The 24188-nt window shown below is 63.3% G+C and overlaps 1 protein-coding gene across 1 annotated transcript in view; it reads right to left on the bottom strand.

The window, feature by feature from the left end:
* The window catches only part of LOC138079977 (SCO-spondin-like), a 51306-nt gene extending 27118 nt beyond the window's left edge, over positions 1 to 24188 (bottom strand). The window contains 48 exon segments of the mRNA XM_068972801.1: positions 474 to 617; positions 915 to 1085; positions 2376 to 2439; positions 3185 to 3257; positions 3748 to 3886; positions 3987 to 4155; positions 5128 to 5237; positions 5345 to 5554; positions 5848 to 5952; positions 6822 to 6876; positions 7029 to 7182; positions 7759 to 7909; positions 8001 to 8183; positions 8271 to 8411; positions 8513 to 8665; positions 8795 to 9026; positions 9116 to 9207; positions 10362 to 10611; positions 11050 to 11085; positions 11087 to 11271; positions 11450 to 11683; positions 11884 to 12053; positions 12138 to 12231; positions 12351 to 12500; positions 12816 to 12925; positions 13012 to 13139; positions 13265 to 13461; positions 14341 to 14475; positions 14819 to 15075; positions 15324 to 15418; positions 15539 to 15728; positions 16671 to 16905; positions 17086 to 17251; positions 17434 to 17661; positions 17746 to 17921; positions 18537 to 18654; positions 19562 to 19706; positions 20059 to 20299; positions 20478 to 20649; positions 20933 to 21085; positions 21380 to 21459; positions 21550 to 21708; positions 22321 to 22420; positions 22530 to 22774; positions 23005 to 23184; positions 23307 to 23389; positions 23778 to 23936; positions 24139 to 24188. Coding sequence (XP_068828902.1) covers positions 474 to 617; positions 915 to 1085; positions 2376 to 2439; positions 3185 to 3257; positions 3748 to 3886; positions 3987 to 4155; positions 5128 to 5237; positions 5345 to 5554; positions 5848 to 5952; positions 6822 to 6876; positions 7029 to 7182; positions 7759 to 7909; positions 8001 to 8183; positions 8271 to 8411; positions 8513 to 8665; positions 8795 to 9026; positions 9116 to 9207; positions 10362 to 10611; positions 11050 to 11085; positions 11087 to 11271; positions 11450 to 11683; positions 11884 to 12053; positions 12138 to 12231; positions 12351 to 12500; positions 12816 to 12925; positions 13012 to 13139; positions 13265 to 13461; positions 14341 to 14475; positions 14819 to 15075; positions 15324 to 15418; positions 15539 to 15728; positions 16671 to 16905; positions 17086 to 17251; positions 17434 to 17661; positions 17746 to 17921; positions 18537 to 18654; positions 19562 to 19706; positions 20059 to 20299; positions 20478 to 20649; positions 20933 to 21085; positions 21380 to 21459; positions 21550 to 21708; positions 22321 to 22420; positions 22530 to 22774; positions 23005 to 23184; positions 23307 to 23389; positions 23778 to 23936; positions 24139 to 24188 — 7267 coding nt within the window.

Below are 24188 nucleotides of genomic sequence, written 5' to 3'. Positions count from 1 at the left end.
GTGGTCTTCCGTCCACACACCATCTCACAGTCTGTTTGTCGACAGCTCTTGGAGTGTCCCAAGAGAAGCCAGTTCACTCCCCAGGTATCCCTTCCTGATGGATTCCCCCTGGAGTAACTGGCTAACACTCCATCCTTCCCGTTATTGGCTAATACTTGATCGCTCTTCTCTTGATTGAAAGCTAGGCTTTGAGCATAGTGGTCTACTCTGATGGATGCATAGATGGATAGATGAACAACCTTCAAGGTCAGAGAGGTTTTATAAAACCCCTATCCCAAGCCCCCCCTTCACCAACCCCCAAAACACACACTGCTGGTTGTTTTAACCCATTCAGTTTCCTTCCACTCCCCGTGGCCACTAGACTTTCCCAGGACCTTCTCATATATGCCAGAAACGGAGGCAGGCACCTCCCCAAACCTACAGCCATCTTGCCATTACGACCCACATGGCATCAGACTCTCCAGGGTGCTCACCGCACGGCCTCTCATCAGAGCCATCCAGGCAGTCGTCTCTCCCATCACACAGCTGCTCCAGCTCCACGCAGCCCAGGACCTCGCAGGGCACCTGGCCTGGGCTGCACCGCACGGGCGGGAAGGGCCCTGGGGTGGTGCTCCGTCCTGCGGGCGCCACCGCAGGCAGCTGACCAGCCATCGCCCCCTCCCCAGCCCTGTCCTCTCTCCTCTGTCACCTCCTACCACCCCCTAGCCTCCCTCCTGACATCCGCTGTGCCCTCCCTTCCTGCCCTTCGTGGGATTACAGAAAAGCAGGGAGCGGTCTCAGGAGACTTGGGTCCTAGGCTTGATCCTCCCAAGCCCCTGAGCTCAAGCCGTGTGACCTGCAGCAAAGCAGCCAAGCTCTCAGGGGCTCAGTTCTTCCACAGGGAAGCTGTCTCTACAGGGCAGGAGGCATCTCACCAGCAGGGACCTCGGGTGTCATCATGGGGTGCAGGGGCAGCATCGTCACAGCTGCCATTTCTGGTCTCAAGGCCTGCACTTCCGGTTGGGAGGTGGGGCTTGGGGTCGCAGTCTGCACAGATCCCCCAGGACTTGGGTGAGGTTCGGACCCAAGACTCGCTGGCCCCTTGCCTAGGGGAGCAGGAGGGAGGGGGAGCCCGTCAGTTCCGTCCCTGAGATGAGGCTGACGTGGGCCCTCCAGAGGGTTTTCCAGGTCTCGGGGTGGTGACAGGTGACACCCCACCTTCCGAGGGGCTTCAGATCAAAATGGAAAGGGGACTCGGTCGTCCCAGGGGCACAAGAAGGGTTTTAACTGAACGCAGAAGAAAAGCTGAGTTTTGAGTGAGATGTGTACTCTCCACTCACAAAGACACACACAGCAGCCTCCAAGTGAAACTCACTATAAAGTCAACGTTTATGGAGAAATGCAAACGGCAGCAGGAGGAGCCGCCCGGCCAGAGACTCAGCACCAGCCCTTCGCTGCAGGTACAGAGAAATCGGCCGGGAGCCTCCTGGCAGCTACAGGGAAGAGAGGGATGAACCTATTTTGTACAAGAGATTCATGCTTAAGAAGACAGCCTTTTTTCTAGAACCAGACTTGGGATGAGAGGAGACTTCGTCATGGGAGTCTGCATTCCGTGGACCCGAGCAATGGTTCAAGTGGCTTCATCTGCTTCTCACAAGAGACACAGAAGCACCGCTAGCCAGGCTTCCGAATAGCTATCCTCAGAACTTTCTGGAAGGGACCATAAGTGCTCCTGGGCTCACAGAGGGGGAAACTGAGGCTCTGGGCAGATGGTGAGATGGGCCCAACACGCCCCAAGAGAGAAGGTCACTCCCAGCTGCCCTGATAGCCCTCACCGACTGCCTCCCCAGAAGACGGCTCTCCTGGGCCCTCGTGCAGGTGAAGGGCCAGGCGGCCATGGTTAGGGGGGAGGGCTGGCACACAACGGGAGCCCCTTCCTTGTCCTATTTAGGACCCTGCTAACTGGGTGACCCTGGCTTCCCTGTGCCCACTGACAGACATCTGCTGCCTGCAAACGCTTCTGAAATGGGTGCCTGGCTGGGTGAGTAGAGGGGTGGGGGGGTGGAGGGAGTGCTGGGCGGCAGCCCACAGACAGGCCAGGGGCCTGGGGAAGGCAGCCCCCCGCCTGCAGGGCACATGCTCAGCCCCGGGGACCAGCCAGAAGCCTCACACCCTGGAGTCCAGGACGATGGGCAGAGGCTGGACCTGGCCAAGGAGTCCACAGGGACCATGCCTGCCTCCCTGAGCCCTCCTTGCTCAGTCAGAGGACAAGAAGGGTCAAAAAACTGAACTCCAGAAGGGTAATTGCCCCCTGCCCTGAGAGAACAGGCAGGCGGCAGGGGTCGGGGGTGGGGGGTGGTGAGGCCAGGAAGGTGGCCTGGAGTTTGGGCACGTACCTGTGGGGGGCACGGGTGACCCCCGCCCGGGATGCCAGTGGTCAGCCTCTGCTTCTGCCAGACCCTGCGAAGAGAGGAGATGGTCAGCTGCCGGTGAGGCCCCAGCCCGGCAGTTCAGCCTGGTGTCCAGCTTCTCATCCCCTCCGGGGGTGCACTCGGACCCCCAGCTCCAACCCCCTCCACGGCTCAGGGCGAGGCTGGGGTGTGCAGTCTTGATGTCGTCTCCACACCCCCCAGGTGCCAGGAGTTCAGGAGCTGTTCTTCCTGCCCGCCCAGGGGGGCCACTCCAGCCCTTCTCTCCAAACCTGCATCGCACCCCCAGCACCCATGCGTGTGCCCGAGTGCTGAGGTCACTCTCCCTTCTGGGGTCCCCACCAGGCTGTTCTCCTGTGGGACAAGTGCCCGGCCCCCATCTCTACGTTACCCCCCACCTCCCATCCTTCAAGCCTTGTCCAGGAAGCCTCTGGGGCCTCTGGGCTCGGGTTGGCTCCGAGCACCTGATGCCCTGGTACCGACCTGTGGGTATCGCCATGCTACAGGCACATGGGCCTCTATGCCTCTCCCATCTCCTTGACTCCTCCTGGCCCGGCGTCCACCCAGTGCTCCCTACACCCTCTGGTCCCCAGCCCAGCACCAACCTGGCCCCAGGAGGCTCAAGGCTGAAGCCCCGATGGAGAAAGGAATACCAGGGCTGCACAGGGAGGCCACGCTGGCTGACAGCGTGAAGGGAGCGAGGATCAGGGCTGCTGAGATGCTGGGGTGTCCCGGGCCCTGCGCCCCACCCGCTGGGCCCACGTCTCCCCACACACCTCGCTGGGCTGAGGGGGCAGCTGTCCAGGCTGGGTGGAGGAGGGCGTGGAGCTCCAGGCTGTGGACTCGATTCTGAGAGAAAAATAACCACGGGGGCTCCAGGGGCCCTCCCAGCTTCGGAAGCCCCATCCCGGCAGGGAGTCATCCCTAGGCGGGCCTGGGGAGGGCACTGCCCACTGAGACTAGACATGGGGATGCCCTCCACCGTGGTCCCAAAGGTCAGAGTCCCCTGCAGGGGTTGTTAAGCGGAGGGCTGGGTGCCTCCCGCCCCCCAGTGTCTGCCTCAGCAGGTCCGGGCTGCAGCCTGAGAGTCTGCATTTCTACCAACTTCCAGGCGATGCTGATGGCTCTGGTCCAGGGACCACCCTCGGAGAACCACTGATCTCCAGCTCCAGGACAATGGCACAGAGTCCCACGTGGGAAGAGGCCTCCAAAGGCACCCAGCTGAAGCAACTCAGCACATCCAGGTCCACGGGCACTTTGGGTTGAAGGTGGCACAGGCTCCTCCCACAAGGCTGGGCCCCCCCACCAAGGCTAGGCTGAGCGGCAGGGCGCCCCATACCTGCCAGTGCCTGCGGGCGGGGGCACGCAGCCCTCCTCATCGGAGCCGTCCTCGCAGTCCTCCACACCATCACACGGGGACCCCCTGGGGGTACACTCGCCACTGGCACAGCGGTGCCCAACCCCTGGGCACAGGGGCGCTGCCCGATGGGGACATGACGGGGTGGAGGGGATGGCTGAGGGCTCCTGCCCATCCCTCCTGCCCACTGCCATCTCTCCCTCCCCCAGCCCAGCCTGTACCTGGTTCACAGCCCAGCAGCTCCACCCGCAGGGGGCTACCCAGGTTGGCATCACTGCGGGGGGCAGCCTGGCGGTGCCCATCAGAAGGCCACACCCGGACGTGCCGCGCCTGCACCATCCGGGCAAACATCCACACTGTGGAGGCGCCATCCCAGTTCTCGGGGAAAAGCTACGAGCACAGGGGTGTCTGCTCAGGCTGCCACCGTGACCCTGCCCAGTGTGCCCCCCACCGCCCGTCCCCCCAACCTCCATGGCATGGCATGGACCAGGCCATCCCAGCGCCCATGGTCTCCCAGCATGAGTCATCTGGGCCCCTCAAGGCTGAGGGGCTCCGGTCCTAGTTTCCTGAGGGCAGGGTGCCCACTGCGGTGTCCCCAGGGCCAGGCCAGTGCCCACACGTGGCAAAGAAGGTGAAAATGAAGTCGCCCAGTCATGTCCAACTCTTCGTGACCCCATGGACTGTAGCCTACCAGGCTCCTCTGTCCATGGGATTCTCCAGAGGATCCTCCAGACCCAGGGATCGAACCCACATTGTAGGCAGACGCTTTACCGTGAGCCACCAGGGATGTCAAATACTTAAGAGCAAACATACAGTCTCCCTGAACATAAAGATGTCAGTCGCTCAGTCGTGTACGACTCTTTGCGAACCCATGGACTGTAGCCCACCAGGCTCCTCCATCCATGGGATTTCCCAGGCAACAGTACTGGAGGGGGTAGCCGTTTCCTTCTCTAGGGCATCTTCCCCACCCAGGGATTGAACCCAGGTGTCCGGCATTGCAGGCAGATTCTTTACCATCTGAGGCTCCCTGGGGAGGATGCTAGCCCCAGGAGGGCAGAGCTGTGCCCAGCTGCTCTCCGCACGCCCCGAGGCCCTCACTGAACTTGCTGTCACCCCAACTCCCTCCTTCCGCAGTAGGGCTTCCCACAGCCGCCCCCAATCTGGGCCACTTCGATCGTGCCCTTTCAACTGCAGCCTTTCTGCCCCACAGATCACTGTCCCTGCTACTAACAGGTGCTGAACAAGCCTCTAAAGTAGGAAATGTCCCTCCAGAAACAAGAAACCCCTTGGGAACATAGACTGTGGGCCCCACACAAAAGGGCATGGTGGGTCACTGGTCCAGGGGGCCCGAGTGGGCAGTACCTGGGGTGCGGGCTGAATGCCCGGCCGGATGTCACGATAGCTGTGCCAGTGTAGACCATCACTGCTGACCTGCAGCCAGTCTGAGGACCCAGCCCCCTGTACCATGATGCCTGGGGGAGGTGCAGGGGGCAAAGCTAAAGCAGCGAGCGCCACCCCCAGCCTGCCATCCTCCACCCCTTCCTCCTCCAGCCCCGGCCTCTACTGTCTCCCCACTGACCAGTGAGGTTCCTGGGCTGGAGCAGGTCGAGCTGCAGGTAGTGAGGCGGGGTGTGCCCCTGAGTATCAGCGTGCTCCATGGGGCTCCAGCCTGGCACCCCCGGGGCAGGCCTCAGGATGGCAGCCCAGGCGGGGTGCTCCAGATGCTGGGAGGAAGCAGGCAGGCTCCCTTCTGGGAGCTGGGCCAGGCCCAGGGGTGAATAGCAGGGATCTGGGTGCACAAGAGAGGGGCTGGAGCCTGCTGGGGCCATAGTTAGGAAGGCACAAGGGGTGCTGTGGAGGGTTGGAAGCCTACCCAGTTGACCTTGTAGGGTCACTGGAGGCTGGTCCAGGGAGGGCAGGGGTAGGGAGGAAACAGGTTGGGCTGACGTTCTAGATCCTTAGGATAACCGTCCTCCCCATGGGAGGCAAGAGGTGTAGTCCAGTGATCCGGTCTCCCCTCCCAGGCTGGACAACCCCTCAGCAACACCCGCCTTAGGCCTAACAACAGCCCGTGGCCTTTACCTCCGGGGGGAGGCAGAAGGTAGGTGATCAGAGGGGCTCCGATCTGAGGGCTGGGGGTCGGAGCGGGCATGGGAGTGCCCATGGGGTGGACCGTCTGGTTCTCTCCTGGAGGCGGGGGAGGAGAGACACAGGCTCACACCAGGCCCCGGCCCTCACCTCTCTCCACTTGGTGGAGCACTTTATCTCCCAAGACTTCCCTGGGAGCTTTGGCAACAGCGCCCCCCTCCCACAGCTGGGAAAGGTCCATCCCTGAGTGAGTCAGGGGTTTTCGCTTCCACCGAAGATATTTAGAGAACACAAACTAAAACCACCTGCCCAAAGCCACTTCAGGGGCCAGGACCGAGCGGCTGCAGTTCAGTTCCTCATCAGGGCTGCTGTCGCTAATAGGGGACCTTTGTGGGCACCAGAATAGGGCATCTCTGGATGGAAGAGGTCTTTCAGGCTCAAGTCTGGTCCCCACTCGCCATGTAACTTGTGCAGTCAACCACCTGTGCCACTGTGCAGGCGGGCGCTCTCCTACCCTCAGCAGCCTGTAGGTGCACTTTTAAGATATGGAATCTGGGCCCCAAAGTGCATCCGTTTTTGAGCCTTTGGGTTCTGTTTTATTTATGACTCAGTTTCCAAGTAAAGACGATCTTGAAAAGTCCAACTTGGTCACGGTTGCTCTTAGAGGGAACAGGAAAGGAGCCAGATCCAGCCCATCGGAATCAGAGAAAGGAAAGTATCTCAAGGGTGACCTCGTGGGGGAGGTCAGAGGAGGCGGGCAGAGACTGAGGCCCAGCCTTAGGGGCCCCCACCCTCACCCAGAGGGCCCCCTCCTTGCCCAGCGTCCACCACCCAGGCTCCCCTCACCCTGAGGCTGGGGTAGCCAGTGCCGCCCCCGCCCCTGCCCCCCGGGACTCCGTGCAGCCACCTCTGACTCCCTGCCATCCTCCTCCCCCTGGAGCTCCTCTGCCCCCCCCAGACCCACTCACCAGGCGGCACGCAGCGGCAACAGGACTCCCCCACTCCCTCCACCAGAACCCAGTCCTGCGGATGCAAGAGCCGGGCTGGACGTGCGGAATTGGCCACCTGCCCATCCCCGGCCCGCTCCATCAGCCGCCGCCCACAATTCTGGCCTCTACACACCGCTCCCTGTCCCAGCCCTGCTGCCCACCCGGGCGCCCCCTGGCCCGCCTCACCTGGGGGCAGCTGCCCAGTGGGCAGTAGGGGGAGCAGCGTGCCGAGCCGTCGTGCAGACACTGGCAGACCCTGCAGGGGGCTGCTCGCCAGCGCTCACCCACGCGGTGGACCCGGCCGTCCTGCTCACAGCCTTCACAGGGCTCTGTCTGGCACCTGGGAAGCAGGGGGCCGCCCCTCAACTGGTGACCAGCCCACCCTGGCCTGCCTGGGGGAGGCGTTTCCCAGGACTTGGGACTTTCGGTGATAACAAGTCCTGGAGAGTCCTGGGCCACAGGGGACACTTGATCATCCCATCACCCTGACCCCACCCCTGAACCAGACCGACTGCAGCTGACCCAAGAGAGGGCTGTGGAAGCAATCTGTGCCAAGGCCCTTGGCTAGTAGAGCCAGTCTCGGAGGGGGCTGGGCAGGCAGATATGGCTACTCGCCCCACACGCCTCCCCCTAGGTACCTCCAGAGGCACAGAGTGCAGACCAGAGGGTCCGTACCCACCCCCGGACCTGTGGGCTCCCTACATCCCCCTTTTGGACCTACTGGACATAAAACTGATGCAGAAGGCCAGGGGTCCCCAAAGATGTGCTGGGAGTCCTGGTGTTTAGACTAACAGGGGCACACAATGGGGGTGGTCCTCATCTGGGCTCCGGCCCGTGGAAGCACCTCGAGTGAGGAAGGGCGCACACGGCAGCTTCCCAGATGGGAGCTGGAGGTGCAGTTCCTGGGGCGCAGTACCTGCGGGCCTTGCGGTGGAGGCCCCGGCACTGGTGCCCTCGACCGGCCGGGCGGGGGTTGTTGGGGCTCTGGAAGGACCACTGGATGCTCCGGCTCCCACAGGGGCCCAGGCACTCAGCCCAGGGGGACCACGCTGACCAGCCGCAGTTCACTGAGGAGGGGGGCCACGAGTCAGGGCTGGGGGAGGCAGGGCAGTCTGGGGGAGACCAGAGTCCCTCGGGAAGGCTCGGGGTCAGGCTCACCCGTGCAGTCTGGGCTGGGCTGGCAGCGCCGGGGCCGCCCATCCTGGCAGACACAGAGCTGGCAATCTGTCTTGACGCGCTGCCCGGGCCAGTAGCGTCCGCCGTCCACCAGGCAGGGGCACTGCCGTGGCCACACGCACCGCCCCCGGGCACCCAGCACCTGCCCCGCAGGGCACCAGCAGCCTGAGGGAGGCCCGGCGTGAGGCCTCCCTGCAGAGAGCTCAGCTGGGTGGACAGGCCCTCTGCACCCCAGGTCCAGAGCCCCCTTACCTGGGCCGCCACAGGGCCGGTTGGTGGGGCATGCAGCCTGACCAGAGATGTCATCACAGGTCAAAGGGCAAGGGGCGCAGGCATGGAACACCAGCTCCCCAGAGCAGGTGACGCTGGGGCAGCCGTCCTGAGGGCAGGGGCCTGGAAAGAGGTCATTGCGGGTGGGTCCCCATCGGGGACAAGCTACCCCCACCACCGCCCCTCCACCCTCCCTCTGCCGTGCCCGCCTCCCGTCCACTCACGGGTCTCCCGGGTGCTGGGAGGGCCCCCGGGTAGCATGGCACAGGTCCGGCCGCCATTCTGGGGTGGGTGGCACTCCCGGTGGCGAGCCGTGACGCCCCCGCACGGCTCAGAGCACGGGGACCAGCCCGACCAGGAGGTCCATGCACCGTCCTCTGTGGGGGGCGAGGGCCAGCCGGCGGGGGGGGGGGGAGCGGCTGTGAGGCTGGGGGGCCCAGCGCCCTCCTCCTCCTCCCCGCTGCTCTCCGCAAGCCCTGCCCACCACGCTGGGCTCCTGGCCTCACCTGGGCAGGCAGCTGCGAAGCAGGCCCGAGTCTGGCGCTCCGGGCCAGGGCAGTGCCGCAGCACCGGGAGGCTTGGGGGCGAGCAGCGGCGACTCCGGCCCTGTGTCCCGGGCCCACATGTCTGGCTGCACGGCTCCCAGGGACTCCAGGGCCCCCAGGCCCCACAGCCCTGCTCCTCTGGGGAGGGCCCTGCCGTCCCCGCCAGCTCACAGTCGGGCTGCCCGTCGCACACCTGGGGTCAGAACAGTGGGGTCGGAGTGATTCGTGCTTTGAGGGCACCGGGGGCTCTGGCCTCCCGCACCACCCGCTCCTCAGCCTCACCTGCTGGAAACGGATGCAGAGGCCATCCGGGCAGGAGTATTCTGGGCAGGGAAGCCCTGTCTGGTTGGGGCCTCCTGCGGCCCACAGCCCCTCTGAGGGAAGAGAAGAGAAAACACTTAGGTGGAAGAGGGAGCCACGTCCCTGGCCCGCATCAGACTTGGCCTCCACCAGGGGAGGCCCACACGGTCCTCACCCCGGGGACAGGTGGGGAGCCCATCCCAGAGCCGCTGGGGGTTCGGGCACAACTGGGGGGTCAAATCACACGGGAGAGACTCCTGCAAGGGGACAGCTGGGTGGAGCCCGCAAGGGGTAGGGCTCCAAAGGCATGGAGAAGTTGTATGCATACTAAGTCACTTCAGTCTTCCGACTCTGCGACCCCATGGACTGTAGCCCACCAGGCTCCTCTGGCCATGGGGTTCTCCAGGCAAGATTACTGGAGTGGGTTGCCATCCCCTCCTCCAGGGGATCTTCCTGACCCAGGGATCGAACCCTAGTCTCCAGAGTCTCCTGCACTGGCAGCAGGGTTCTTTACCACTAGCGCCACCTAGAAACCCCAAAATGTTAATCTCAGTCATGTCTGACTCTTTGTGACCACATAGACTAGAGCCCAGCAGGCTCCTCTGTCCATGGGCTTCTCCAGGCAAGAACACTAGAGTCAGTTGCCATTTCCTTCTCCAGGGGATCTTCCCAACCCAGGGATCGAACCCAAATCTCCTGCCTTGCAGGCGGATTCTTTTACCCCTGAGTCACCAGGGAACCCTGGAGGAGGCCAACTATGAGACAAAAATCACAGGGGACCCAGCCTGGCTCAGAGACACCTTTGGGAGGGTGCAGGAAGGCAGGCCACAGGGAGGGGAGGAAACCGGGCCTATGGACAGCTCCTCCCCGCCTCCCCGGTGGTCAGGACAGTGAAGGTCTGACTTGCAGGGACACAAAAGGACCCCCTAGTTTTGGTGGGGAGAGGCTGAGGGGAGCCCCCCAAACAGGTCCACCCCCTGCGGCAAAGCCACTCAGGCCCGCCCTTTTATCAAAGACAGAAAGCCCTTTCTACTCTTCCTCCGCGCCCTCCCCGGGCTGCGTGGGCGGGAAGTTTTCAGAGTTTCTCAGAAGATGCTCAAGGAGTATAAAACTCGCTCCAGGCTCGGATGCCTTAGACCTAAGTCACTCTCTCCAGCGGGGGCGCCCGGGTTGGGGTGGGAAGAGAGGGCGACCCGCCCGCCAGTGAGTGTCGCGGCCAGGCTCTCACCGCAGGCTCCCGGGCCCTCGTCCGAGCCGTCGGGGCAATGCGGGACGCCATCACACAGCTGCTCCGCGGCCACGCAGTGCGGGCCGCGCGCGCAGGGCGCGTGGTGCGGCGCGCAGGCCCGGTCGCAGCCGCTCTCGTCGCTGCCGTCGGCGCAGTCCCCCTCGCCGTCACAGCGCCAGCCCCGGGGCGCGCACTCGCCACTGCTGCACGCGAAGTCCAAGGGGCCACAGGACAGCGCTGCGGGGACGTCCTTGCTAGACCCCGGCGGGGCGGACCAACTCCCCGCAGGCCGGCGGGCCCTTCCACCGCCGCCGCCCTCTCCAAGCCCCTTCGGGCCCCCTCCCTGCGCGCGGCCCTCCCCCTACCTTCGGCCTCTCCCCAAGTCCCGTCCCTCCCGCATTTTGATAACCGATTGGTTTTCCTAAAGCTCTCCCCTCATCCAAGAATTCCCAACAGACGCCACGCCGTTTAGAGAGGCGGCTTTGAACTCCTGGGAAGAAGGTTTGGACTCATTTCAGTCCTCTCTCCCTTCCCCTCCTTCATTCCGTTGTCTCCAGGAAGCTGGTCTGTGCCTTACTCCTACCCCGCCCCCAACATGTGCCCCTAGGTCTCCCCCTGAGACCCTGTCCCCTCCCTCCCAGGCCTCAAGATGCCAGTTTTCTAATGCCCTTTCCTCCAGGAGGCTCACCAGGGCTGACGCTGGCCAGGGGGGTAGGTGCAGTCTCCCAGGAGACAGCAGAGGGGCCAGGCAAGGTACCAGCGGGGGGAGTGGGCAGAGAGGGGAGGGGGCAGTGCCCAGGCCCCTCGTCAGCTCCGTCCAGACAGTCCCAGACTCCGTCACACAGCCGGATGGCCCCCAGGCAGGTACCATCGATGCAGGACACCTCTCCAGGGGCGCAGTCCAGTTGCCCTGTAGCCAGAGAGAGGGGCTGGTCCCAGGGTACTGCTCGTCAGGATGCCCTCTCTCACATGCCTGCAGGTGCCCACTTTTCAGCCAGAACCTGCACTGGTGAAGGAGGAGAGGCAGGCAGGTGGGGGCTCACAAGACGGATGCCTGGTAGGCTGGAGCCGGGATAGGGACCACTAACCCAGGCAGGACTCCTCGTCAGCAGCGTCCAGACAGTCGGGGTGCCCGTCACAGAGCCGGGCCGGGGGCACGCAGTGCCCATCGGCACAGGCCAGCGAGTCCTGGGGGCACGGGCAGCCCTGCTCATCCGTCCCGTCTCCACAGTCATCCTGCCCATCGCAGAGCAGGACCAGGGGCAGGCAGCGGCCGGAGCTGCAAGACATCTGCCCCTCGCCACAGCCCAGGGTGGCACAGCCTGGGGCAGAGAGGGCCGGCAGGCTCAGGACACCCACAGAGGCTCCCAGAGAAGCCCCAACACCAGAAACCGGGGTGGAACCCTGCCCACAAGTGGCTGGCAACTGGACCCGCAGCTTAGGAAGCGGCCCTAGGACACGTGCTTTCATCGGAGGCCTGACCGACCACTTGTCACTGCCGCACGCCACCCAGGACACTCACCCTCTTCGTCTGAGCCATCGCCACAGTCATCCTGGTTGTCACAAAGCCACCCGTGGGGCACACAGTGCCCGCTTTCCTGGCATGGGGTCTCTCCCTCCGCACAGCCAGGCTCGGGCTCCACACAGCGGCCGCCGTCGTCCCCACAAAGCCACTGACTTTCCCGACACGTGCTGAGGACAAGGCATCCGGGTATCAGCGGCAGCGCTGGGCTTGGCCAGCCCAGGGCACGGGGGCACACCCCACGCCCCGCTCACCAGTTGCCACAGTCCTTCTGCAGCACCGTGCCCGGCGGGAAGAAGCTGCCCCCCCACTCGCACGGGCAGGCAGCCAGCTCCAAGCAGATGCCTCCTGAGGGCACAGACGGCAGGGCTCCAGCCAAAGAGGCACGCCGTCACCACGGCCTTGTGGCCCCTCCGCACCCCCCTACCCAGAGCCCCCTCCCCTCTGCCCACTCTGACCCTACACACCATGTAGCAGAGTCCCCTCGGGGCAGAAACAGCCCTCCACACAGGTGACGGCCCGGCAGGGCCACCCAGGCTCGGGACGGTGGTCTTGGCACGTGGCAGGGCACGTGGGGCCACAGGCCTCATACACCTGGCCCCCCTCACACTGCAGAGCTGGGTGGGGAGGAGAGAGGCCTGGGTCACCGCGGGGCAAGGGCCCCAAGACGCAACAGCAGTGGGCGAGCCAGCCCAAAGCGAGGCGTGGAGGGCCCCGGGGTGTATGGATGGGGTGGATGTCTTGCTGGGCACCTGCCAAGGCTATCTGCGACAGAACAGCGATCTCAGCATGTTTGGTTCACCTAGGACAGCGTCTGGCTCATAGTCAGCACTCCAGGAATGACTGAATGGCTCCCAGGCCAGAAATATCCCCAAAGGAGCTGAGCAGGTGGCGAGACGGGGTATCGCAAACCAAGGGCTGGGCACACTCACGGCAGAGCTCCTGGCTGCGCCAGCGCACATGGATCCCGTGCCGGGCACACTCGTCTGCGTAGGTGGCAATGGCCGAGCAGAGACATTCACAGTCGCCCCCCGAATCGCAGCTGTGGGAGGGAGCGGTCAACCCCACCACCACTCCCCCGCCAACACACCCACACCCACCCCGGGTCCCCAGGCCTGCCCCTCTCACCCGCAGGCATCATACACACACCGCTCGTAGTGCGGCTGTGGGGGCACCTCCACGTGGCACCGGGCAAAGGGTGGCTGCAGCACTACCCCGCAGCGGGCGCGGGCCCAGCCGGCCCGGTGTGCATTCACCTGCAGGGATGCCCCCGTGGACCAGCCAGACCCCTGTACAGCACCCCACCTCTGGAACCACCCCCCACCCCGGCTTCCGGCAGCTGCCCCCTTCCACCTTCCCCCCCTCTCCGACCCATCCTCACGGCACAGGGGTGCACCAGGTCCCCTGGCTCCGGGCAGAGAGGACTGAGGCGCCAGGAGTGGGCAGCCAGTTCAGCGGTGGGCTCCAGGACCCCCTGGCGGCTCCGGAGGTCGTTACTGGCGTCTCCATCGAAGTCTCCACACAGGCCAGCCACCCTGCCGCGGAGCTGGGGGGACAGCTGCACCAGGACCCGGGTACCTGGACAGAGAGTGTGGCAGGGGGGCTCTGGAGACGGATCTGGGGGCCTTCTTCAGGGCCGGGAGTGGGGAGAAGACCTGCTGGAGGTGGTGCTTTAGTCGCTCAGCCGTGTCCGACTCTTGCAGCCCTCACGGACTGCAGCCCGCCGGCTCCTCTGTCCATGGGATGCTCCAGGCAAGAATCCTGGAGTGGGTTGCCATGCCCTTCTCCAGAGGATCTTCCTGACCCAGGAATCAAACCCGGATCTCCCGCATTGCAGGCGGATTCTTTACTAACTGAGCTAAGGGAGTGGGGAGAAGGCCTAGGCACCTATATCATGTGGGCCGGTTTGACCATCTGACAAGGGTACCAACCCCTCAGTGGGGGAGCTGGCTCCCTCGTGTTTGGGGCGGATGCTTGGCAGTGACAGACGTGAGACCTACCTATGCGGGGCTCAGGGCAGGAAGTAAGAGCCTCCTTTCTTAACTAAACTCAGGTTGGAGGTGGGGTACGGAAAATCTCCAGAGGGCAGATTCCCAAGTCCAGGACCGACTGTGACACCCTCCAGCCCCAGAGGCATCACTGCAGATGACTTTGCCCACACTGGGGGCCGTTTGGATTTCCTTTGATTTCTCAGTAACAAGTTATTTCTAAATCACCCGCTGCTTGGGGTTGGGGGGTGGGCTGTTAGGAGATTTCTTTTTATTTCTTCTCTCTAAAACTTGCTGTTTTTTTTAAACTGTTTCTTTTGGTGAGGAGGTATTGCTTTCATAAGGCAGAAAGATGTAATGACGAAAGCGTAATTTGGAGATTCCGATCAGATGTGTGCAAGAGGAAGACTTTGCGGGGGGCGGGGGGCTGCAGGGCGTGGGTCAGATGACTGGGGGGTGGGGTGCTCACCTCCATCCCAGAGCAGGGTGAGGCCCAGGCGGGTGCTGAGGAGCAGGAAGAGGCCAGCGGGGCGCAGGCTCAGCCCGGGGCCCGAGTAGACCTTGGGAGGCGTCACACTCACCCCATTCACTGTCACTGCCCTGCCTGTGGGGGAGCAGAGGCATTCAGGCCCGGCCTCGGGGTCCAGGGGCTCCGAGATCCCCATGAGGCCCTCCCAGCCTCCCTCCCCTCCAGCCTTTCCTTTGCTTCTCCAGCTGTGTGACTTGGAGCAAGTCGTTAGACCTCTCTGGGCTTTAATTTCCTGGAGCCTTCCAGAATCAGGATTCCCAACCAAGAGAAGAGTCAGCAGCTCCCCACCCTGGGACTGATGGCTAGCAGTGGGGAGATGTGGGAAACCCCAGGCCTCAGCTGTCCCCGCAGAGCTGTGACGCCACCCGGGTTGGGGCCCTCCTCCCTGGCCCACGTCACCCTTCAATGTCACAGCCACCTCTGAGCATGTGCACGACGGTGCCCTGCAGCCGCACGGTCAGCGCCTTGGTGCAGGTGAGGCCGCTGGCCCCGCAGGGTAGGTTTTGGGCGGAGACCGTGAACTGGCCGCTGGCCTCTCGCACCAGCAGGTACTCGCAGGCCCCGGGGAAGGTGAGGGCCAGCCCATCAAACGTCACATAGTGAGGGGCACCTGACGCCCAGCACCGTCCATCGCACCGCTGGCCCGTGCAGTGCCACTGGCGACCCTGGCACACGCTGTGGGCAATGGGGGAGAGGAAACCATCAGGAAGACCAGGACCTGGGGCAGGGGGTGGGGCGGGCTAAATGCCGGGGAGGCAGCAGTCCAGATTCCAGGCAACGCCAGACAGACGCTCAGGTCAGAGAGATGCTGGGAGCTTCCACTGTCCAGGCCTGTCTGGATATCCCACCCCACCCATCATCCCAACCCCCAGCCAGGGGTCACTAGTCGCAGGGTCACAGGTCACAGGGCAGGGCCTACATACCACAGGTTGCAGTCCTCCTGGATTGTAGCGTTGGGCAGGTACCACTGGCCACCGTGACGGCACGGACAGAGCTCGGGAGGCACACAGCGCTCCTCCTAGCAGAGGCCAGGGACAAGGGGCTCCATGGAGGACTGCCTGGTGTCCCCTCCCTGCCAGCTACACCCAACCAGGGGCCAGGGCAGGGCGCTGGCTAGCGGAGCCCCTCACAGACATACCAGCAGCACGGTGCCTGGGGGGCAGACACAGCCCCTCGGGCTGCCTGGTGGGCAGGGGCGGTCTGCGTCAGGGCTGTCACAGGTGAGGAGGCAGGCTCCAGGGACATAGACGAGCTCACCGGGGCAGAAGGCCTGGGGCGGAGCGCAGCGGTGAGCAGTGCAGTTCCAGAGGCCCCTCTCCTGGCAGACGCTGCCGGAGGTTGGGAGGCAGGGGAAAGACCTCACTTCCAGGCCCCTGACCTGCCCTGGGACAGCCTCAGGATCCCAGGGGGTCCAGAGCCCCTAACCTTGTGGGAAGGTCCAGCTCCGATGCTAGAGACCTGAGTGTCTCACCCCCAACCCCAGTTGCCCCAAGCACAAGAAGTGTGACAAGCACCTGGCCACACCTGGGATTACACACTGCCAGCCTGCCCCAACACCAATAGGGGCCATTCTCTGGGCTCTGGGGAGGGGCCAAGATACTGAACAACCCTACTCCCAGTACCAGTGGGAAAAGGCTTTCACTGAAGTCTCACCCACCAAACCCTGGACCCTGGCACAGTGTCTGTAGGTCTGCAACTTCTCTGTATGTCCTAACTCTTAGAGGAGCCTCTGGACCACACTCAACTGGAATTCAGAGACTTGTGTTCTGTCCTTTGTCATTAACAAGCTCTGTGACTCTGCAAGCTGTTTAGCCTCTCTGCACCTCAGTTTCCTCATCGGCAAAATGGCAACAATTCTTCTACTTCCTACTTTATTAGGGTATTGGGCTTCCCTGGTGGCTCAGCAGGCAAGAAACTGCAGGAGACCACAGGTTCGATCTCTGGGTGGGGGAAGACCCTCTGGAGGAGGGCATGGCAACCCACTGCAGCACTCTTGCCTGGAGAATCCCATGGACAGAAGAGCCTGGAGGGCCACAGTCCATAGAATCCCACAACTGAAGCAACTTAGCACGCACACAAGAAGTAAATAAGATTAAATAAGGTAATGTACATAAAGGTGCTTTATAAGCCCTAAAGTGCTCCACAACTGAGAGATGTGATCAGCGCTCTGATGGGCATGCCATCCTCCCCCCATCTGTCACCCTGTTTCTCTGAGCTCCACCTTATCACCCCCAAGCTCTTTGCCTCCCCCCACAGGTCTCCGCTCTCACCAGTGGTTGCAGTCCTTCATAGCAGCACTGCCAGGGGCATAGCGACGGGCCCCAAGCTGGCAGGGGCACAAGTTGGGGGGCACACACTGGCTCTCGGTGTCCCACAGCAGTCCCAGGGGGCAATTACAGCCGGCCACACAGCTGTCCAGCTCCCCACAGTCTTCAGGCTCCCCGCAGTTGTGACCGCACGCTGGGGCACACTCCTGGTATTCCTGGCCACCGGGACACAGGACAGCTGGGCACAGAGACACACGCAGGTCAGGGGCTGCTCTGCCCCCCTGCCTCCGAAAGAAAGCAAAGCCAGCAATCTGCGGAGGTCAGAGATCCTTCTGGGACCCTTCCCTGCTGCAAAGCCCTTGGATCCCCTGAGCTGGAAGGAGTGTAAGGGTGCAGCTGGGTGGCTAAGCAGACTCACGGCAGAAGGTTCGGTTTCTCCAGGAAGGCAGGGCACCCTCCTGGGCACAGCGCCGAGCATAGGCCGCGAGCACGGGACACAGACAGTCCCGGCCAGGGGTGCAGCCACACACAGCTGCCAAGCAGCGCAGGTGGAACGGCTCCCTGTCCACCAGCCCGTGGCACTCCTTGGAGGGAGACGAGGAAATGGGTCAGCTCCTCCCCATGGATTCCCCACTGCCACCTCCCGGTGCTGAACAGCCCTGGCATGGCTCGGAGCAATCCCTCCTAGGAGCCCAGAAGGATGGCAGGGCAGGTATTGATCCCATCTTACAGGGGCAAACAGGACAAGGGCCCCCAAGCTGGCTACCTGGAAGGTTGGGCCATGCAGGATGGCACAGGCTACTTCCGCGAAAACCTGGCGCTCAGTGTGGGTGCTACAGGGGGAAAGCGGGGTGCTGGCCTCCAAGGAGCACGTTCCCTTGCCTGCCACCTGGAACTTGCTAGCAAAGGCGGTGATACTGGTCTCCACATCACCGGCAGGGGTCAGGAAGTCATCCTGCTGATTTCGGGTGAAGGTGCCGCACAGACCCTGCACCTGGGCCACAGGAGTGGGCACAGGACAGTCAAATCCAGGCCCACAGCGGCCAGGCCCAGCCACTCACCTGCCCTCTGGGCGTACCTGGTGGGCGTGGTGGGGGTCCAGGGTGATGTAGGCTGCAGAGTCAGACATTCCCCAGAGGATGCGGGCACCAGGCCAGCGCAGCAGCAGGAAAGAGGAAGAGGCCCGGGAGACACTGAGGCCCCCAGCTGTACTCCAGGGCAAGGCCACATCCTGACCATCGACCAGCACAGCTCCTGGAATAGGAGGTCTGTGAGGGGGCCACCCCCAAAGGGCTGGGCTAGGCCGATGAGGTGGAGGGAAGGCACATTTCGGGATGGGGCTGTTAAGAAAGGGAAGGACCCAGGGTAGGAGGTGGGGAGCTCCGTCTCAGTGGGCTACTCACCCTGAGCAAGGGGAACCGAAGTGACCCCTGGGAGGTCACCCATCCCACCCGAGCAACCCCCATGGGACCCTTAGCACCCACTTGGCTTTTGCCCTTGGAGTCAGTGTGCAGGAGGAGCTGGGAAGGGCCTGCCTGGACTAGGTATACCGTGAAGCCTTTCAGCTCCTTCAGAACTCTTTAACTGTATTTTCCCCTGAGATGGGCCGGGCAGAAGATGCCTGGGAAAATTGCCACAGGCCTTTCTGCATCTTCCAGAGATGGCAGAGTGAGGGGGAACCTGAGGCAATGACCTCGGTTGTGGGAGTCTAGCTGGAGAATTTGGGTTCAGGAACCACAGGGCGGTGTGGACAGAAAGTGCTGGAGAGAGGCAGAGTCCATGGGAAGAGGGGAGATGGAAGGAGGCCACTCCGGAGGGCTGTTGGGTGCAGAAGGCCTGGAAGGCGGGGACCCTGAGAGCTGGGGCTACCTGAGTCCCTGAGCTGGACGAGGATGTCCCCCAGGGAGACAGAGATGGCCTGGAGGCAGCTCCCAGCGTCACAGTCCCCGTGCTCCAGTACAATCAGCAGCTGCCGCTTGGGAAAGTCCTGGGCAGATGGTGAGGAACGCGGTGGGGGTGGGGTGGGAGGGTCCCTCCTGGGCCTTCTCCTGTTTTACTGGATGCCCATAGCCCACACTCAGGACAGCTCCCACAGAACTGTGCTGACCACTTGCCAGCAAGCCACACTCTGTGAGGTGAGGGGCTTAACCCGCACCAAGGGCTAGCATGTGTGACTGTGTGTGTGTACGCATGTGCACATGTGGAAGTGTGTGTGACTGTGTGTACACACATGCACATGTGGAAGTGTGTATGCACGTGCACATGTGGAAGTGTGTGTGTGACTGTGTGTATGCACGCGCACATGTGGAAGTGTGTGTTTGTGCGTGCGCGCGCATGCACAGGTTCGGGCAACATGCCTCCTCCCCCTCCTCCCTGTGGGGACATATGCTCACGTCTCTTGAGTCCCCTTAAGGGTGCACACGTATGAGAGCGTCGCAGGAGCCCCTGTTTGTGTCTACGTGTGTAAGAAGGTGCCGGGCCGGAACCTGGGAAGTCACCTCACTTTACCGGGGGAGGAGGGCTGGGGACGAAGGCGGACCCTTCTTTACTTGCTACCCCCCGCCGGCCCCGGGGTCGTTTTGCAGGAAGGAGCGTGTGTAACAAGCCCAGCCGTCCCATCTGTGAGAAGGGGCTGTGCGGGTGGGTTCTGCGTGGCGCCCCCGACGCGGGGCGGCGCCGACAGCGAGACTCCCACGGGAACCTGAGGCGGCGGCGAGAACCCGGCAGGCTCCGGGGTGTGCGGCTGCCATCTTCCCTGGACGGCTGTCTCGTTTATTCAGCGGTTTCCTTACAGTCACTGCTCTCCCTCACCCCCATCAGCACCCCTACGAGGGCCCCCAGGGCTCTGTCACGACCCCCGGCTTCCGCTCCCGCCGTCTGCCCGCGCTGCACACCTGCACCAGGCTGAAGCGGCAACCGGCGGGGCCGCGGAAGGAGAAGCTCCGCCCATCGAAGGTGACGTAATGCCCGTCCCCGCCCACCGCGCACTCGGCGGCGCACGGCGCCTGCGCGCAGAGCCAGCGGCCGTCCCTGCACACGCTGTGGGCACAGGGGCGGAGAGACAGCGCTCGGGGTCCGCGCCGCCGGGGGTCGGGGTTGGGGACGGTACCGAGCTGAAGACTCCCACCCCCACACCCCCAACACTTTGATCCCCCGGCACTCCCTCCCCCCCCCTTCTAGTTAGGACTAGAGGTCCGCTGATGGAGGTCGCCCGCTAGGTTTTTAAGCAGGACGGTCAATTATAACTTGAGAGGTCACAGGTCACTTGCGAAGGAGGCTCTCCCAAAGCGGAGGCAGGTTGCAGAGCAAATGGCATAAGAGAGGGGTCAGAAGGGACCTACAGGTAGCCCTTCAGCCCCCGCGAAAGGGCGCGCCAGGCCCGCGCACCCACCACGGGTTGCAGAGCTGGCGCACGACATCCCCGGGCTCGTAGCGCCGGCGTCGGCGGTAGCAGGGACAGCGGGCGGCAGGCACGCACAGGGCGCCGTCCCAGAAGAGACCCGGCGGGCACTCGCAGCCGCTCACGCACTCTTCCCCGCAGCTCCGCTCGCTTCCCTCGCCTACTGCCGAGCAGCTGGGCGGGCAGGCCGAGGCGCAGTCGGAGTACAGCTGGCCCCCCGGACACAGGCGCTCTGCGGGGTACAGGGCTGGGCTGTAAGACCCAAGGAGTTCCCCGCCTCCGGCCAGAGCCCACTGGTGGAACCCCACCTCAGGGAAACAGGAGCCATTCGAGGGCCCTCGGTCAATCCCCCGATTCCACAGAGAGGGGAGGCCAGAGGCTTGGCAGAGACGGGCAGGCAGCCGCCCTACCGCAGAAGCCGGGCTTCCTCCACCGCACTGCGATGCGCCGCGCCGCACAGTCCTGGGCGTAGCTGGCCAGGGTGGCGCACACGGACTCCAGCCGCTCTGCCCGCCCACTGCCCGCTGGGGCCCCAGCACAGTAGGCGAAGAGGCAGGCCTCGTGGTACTCTGCAGGGGGGACCTGCCAAGACAAGACAGCCCTTCAGCAACCAGCATCCAGCGCCTCCCTCCTTTTGCTTCTCAAACGCCCTTGTTTTAGGATCAAACGGTGAACACTGCAAAGGACCTTAGAGACAACATATTGGGGCCGTCTCATCTCCCAGAGATCAAATCAGGCAAGTGGGGCGGGTGCCCTGACCCATGCCCCAAAGCAATTTGGTGGCAGGACCAGGGGCCCCGTTTGACATGGCCTTAGCACTCCTCACCTCTCTAATGCCTGATGCCACCTACACCCCCATCCATACCTGGGTGTGGCATTCTCTGAATGGGCCTTCCAGCAGCTGGTGGCACACATCCTGGGCTTCAGCCCGAAGCCGGCCAGCCTCCGTGTCCGTCTCTGTGTCCCTCAGGGGGTCCTCACAGCCTTGAGCTGCCTCCACTGCATCCAGACACCCAAGCTGGGGACAATCAGAGTCAGGCCAAGAAGCCAGGATGAGGGATATTAACCAGGACATCAGGAAAATGGCCCTTGCCCTGGCAGCTGGTTCAAGACCCCACCCTCATGGCCACCAGCCCAGACATCCTGGGACTGTGGAGGGCAGCAGAGTGGCAAGCCTAAGTGGATGTGGGGGACCAGGATCACTGTGAATCCACAGGCAGGAGGTTAGATAACTAGCTAGTGAACCAAAGCTTGCTGATGACCAGGTGGGTGAGCAGGCAGAAAGTGAGGGAACCCAGCACTGCAGTCTCACCTCTGAGTCTGGGAGTCTCCAGGAATTCCCAAAGGTGGCAGCTAACGCAGCCAGTCCCCTGCCAGGCTCTAGGAAGTCATCTGGGGGAGGTTGAGGCAGAACCTCTATGTCTGGGAACTCCTGTCTCCCCTTCCTCCCCACAGCAGCAACCAAACCTCACCCCCACTCACCCTCAGGCCGGCCATTGTAGACCCCACAGAGGCCTTGCGTCTGTCCCTGGAGCTCTCGGTCCACAGAAATGGAGACAGAACTGGACCGGTCCAGCCGCACAACAACCCCCAGGCCCCCTGACAGCACCAGCCAGTCCCCTTGCCACTGCAGGCTGAGCCCTGGGCAGGAGAAGCAGGGAGTCACAGTCCCACCCCTCCCACCATCACACCGGGGCTCAGACTGCCCTGGGAAGGAGAAAAGGGCTTCTCACTCTTCTAGAGAGTTCTGCACCCTATACCTTTTAAAGCAGAAGCCACTGGTTTCCCATCACAGACCTCTTTTGAGAAGTTCATGAACACTATGGATGCGCTCTTGAAAATAAACTACAGGTAAACTACAACACACACAAATACACACACACACACCCCTACCTCACTCCCCAGACCCCAAGCAAGACAGAATTCTGGGAGGAGCCTGACCCATCTAGCAGCACAAAAGCCCTGCCTCTGAGGCCTGGGTGCAGGGGTGAGTAGAGGGACTTTCCCCAGGTCACCCTGTGAGGAGGCGGGTTGCAGGGGTAGGGGATGAGGACCATGACCTCCTGGCATCTCAGCGGGCTCCCTCATCTCCAAATGCTGACTCCCAACAGCTGTGGGGGTGTCGGGAGGCTGTGGGCGCCCACCCAGTTGCCCAACTTCAGCTGCCCTCTGACCCGCGCCCTGCAGATGGACAGACTGTCCCAGAGAAGCAAATGGGGCCCTGGGCCACCTCCTGGTGCCCACCCGCCTTACCAGGGAGAAGCTGAGACGCCCCCTCGGGTACCAGCCGCCCGTTCACAGAGACGTTTTCACCCTGGATCAGCACCTCCTCTGGTCCCATCATTACCCGGGCCTGTGGGGGCGAGGGGGGTGGTGACACGTCGAGAAAGTGTCAAAGTCAGTGGCCCTCCTCCTCCTGTGTCCAGCTTCCTCTCTGTGTCTGGATCCATCTCCCTCCTCACCAGCTGACAGTGCCCAGGCTGGGGACAATGCCCCCTGGGCTGGAGGTGGACAGCCCAGGTGGCATCAGCCGTGCCCGCCAGCAGGTAGGTGCAGCGGCCCAGGAAGTGGAAGTGGCGTCCGTCGAAGGTGCGATAGTGGAAGCCGGACCAGGTGGCGCAGGTGGCCGAGGGACGCTGGCGCTGGCTCCAGAGCTGGGCCACGGCCCCCGCCAGGGGCTGCAGGATGGCTGGGGAGGGCGTGCTGCCTGGGGACGATACACTAACAGTGACCTCTGAGCATGGGAAGGGGGGCAGAGGTGGTCAGTGCACTGTTACCAATGATGACCAAAGGTGGCAGGAGGCTTGTCTGAGCAAAGAGGGCAGTGGGCTCCACAGAGGGACCCAGAGCTCAAGAATTCTAAGTGGGGTGCCTGTCGGGGAGGGGGTGCTGGCCGGGGCTGTGCCTTTCGTGCAGGCTGGAACTCTGGGGACCTACCCAGTCGTCTGTGGTTGGAGCAGCGGTGGCAGGTCTGGGAGCGGCCATCTCGCCAGCTGTGTCCCCAAGGTCGGGCACAGCACTCCTCCAGGCTTCCTGCAGAGGCGTTCACTGAGCCTGCCCCCGGGTTGCACAGCCAGGTGGCAAAGCAGTGGCCCTCAGGGCTGACCTCTGCAAGGGCTGCGGTGGACGGAAAGAGAGAATGGGGCAGACCCAGACATTCCACCTGGACCTGGCTTCCCTTCCCAGGCAGCCTGCTGCCTCCAGGAAACCCCGAATCTGAGCTGATCCTGGACACTTACCTAGGGTGCAATGGGTGCCCCCCCAGCCTGGGCAGCAGGCCCTCACTGTCCGGTTCCAGGCAGCAGGCCGAGTCTCTGGGGGTCTGGGTCCATGGAGCAAGGGGAGGGAACAAGATGGCAGCGTTCAGCCCCATCCCTGGGAATGGCCTGGGACATCGCCTCTGGTCATCTGCTCTCTAAGAGGCTTTATTGTGTAATTTTCCATTCTTGGTGTCAATTTCCAAAGTGAGAATGATCTCAGGAAGGCGGACTGAGGGGCAGGCAGAGGCAGCAGGCATCTTGACCCTGCCTGGTGCTGCCCACGGATGTGCCCACTCATCCATCACCCTGTTACCCCACTCGGCCCCCCTTGAGTCCACCCTGGACCTGCTTGCCAAATGCCTGCATCTCCAGGCCACCCCCAAGTCCTCCCCCGCTCTCAGGAGGTCACCCCACTGCTCTTGCCAGCCCAGCGGGCTCCTTGTTGCTCACTTGTAGACGGCACAGAGCCCCGCACGGCCACTCCAGGTCAGGTCCAGCCGCCAGCCCCGGCGCTGGTAATGCTGGAGGCTGGCACAGGGCACCAGGTCCTCCTGACGGGGGGTGACTTCCTCTTCCACCAGGACGGTCTCTGTCCGCTCGCACCATCGCCTGCCCACGGACAGGGACCAACAGCTGCAGCCACCGTTCCCCTCTGCCCGGGAGGCCCTGTTCCGCAACCCCACTCCCCGGGAGAGTTTACCGAAGAGGAGGCTGACTTAAGCTGGCTGAGGGGGACGAGGAGGGAGTCTGGCCACCCCAGAAGGTCCTAATCTCAGGGCAGGAGGAGAAGGCCCCAAGGTGGGCTCCTTACCCATTAGCCAGTGCCCATGCTGCCCCAAAGAGGAGGGCAGGGAGCAGCAT

This window comes from Capricornis sumatraensis, chromosome 5 (genome assembly GCF_032405125.1).
Source record: "Capricornis sumatraensis isolate serow.1 chromosome 5, serow.2, whole genome shotgun sequence".
NCBI lineage: Eukaryota > Metazoa > Chordata > Mammalia > Artiodactyla > Bovidae > Capricornis > Capricornis sumatraensis.
Note: the sequence above shows the minus strand (reverse complement) of the source record. Positions and strands in the feature narration are given on the sequence as shown.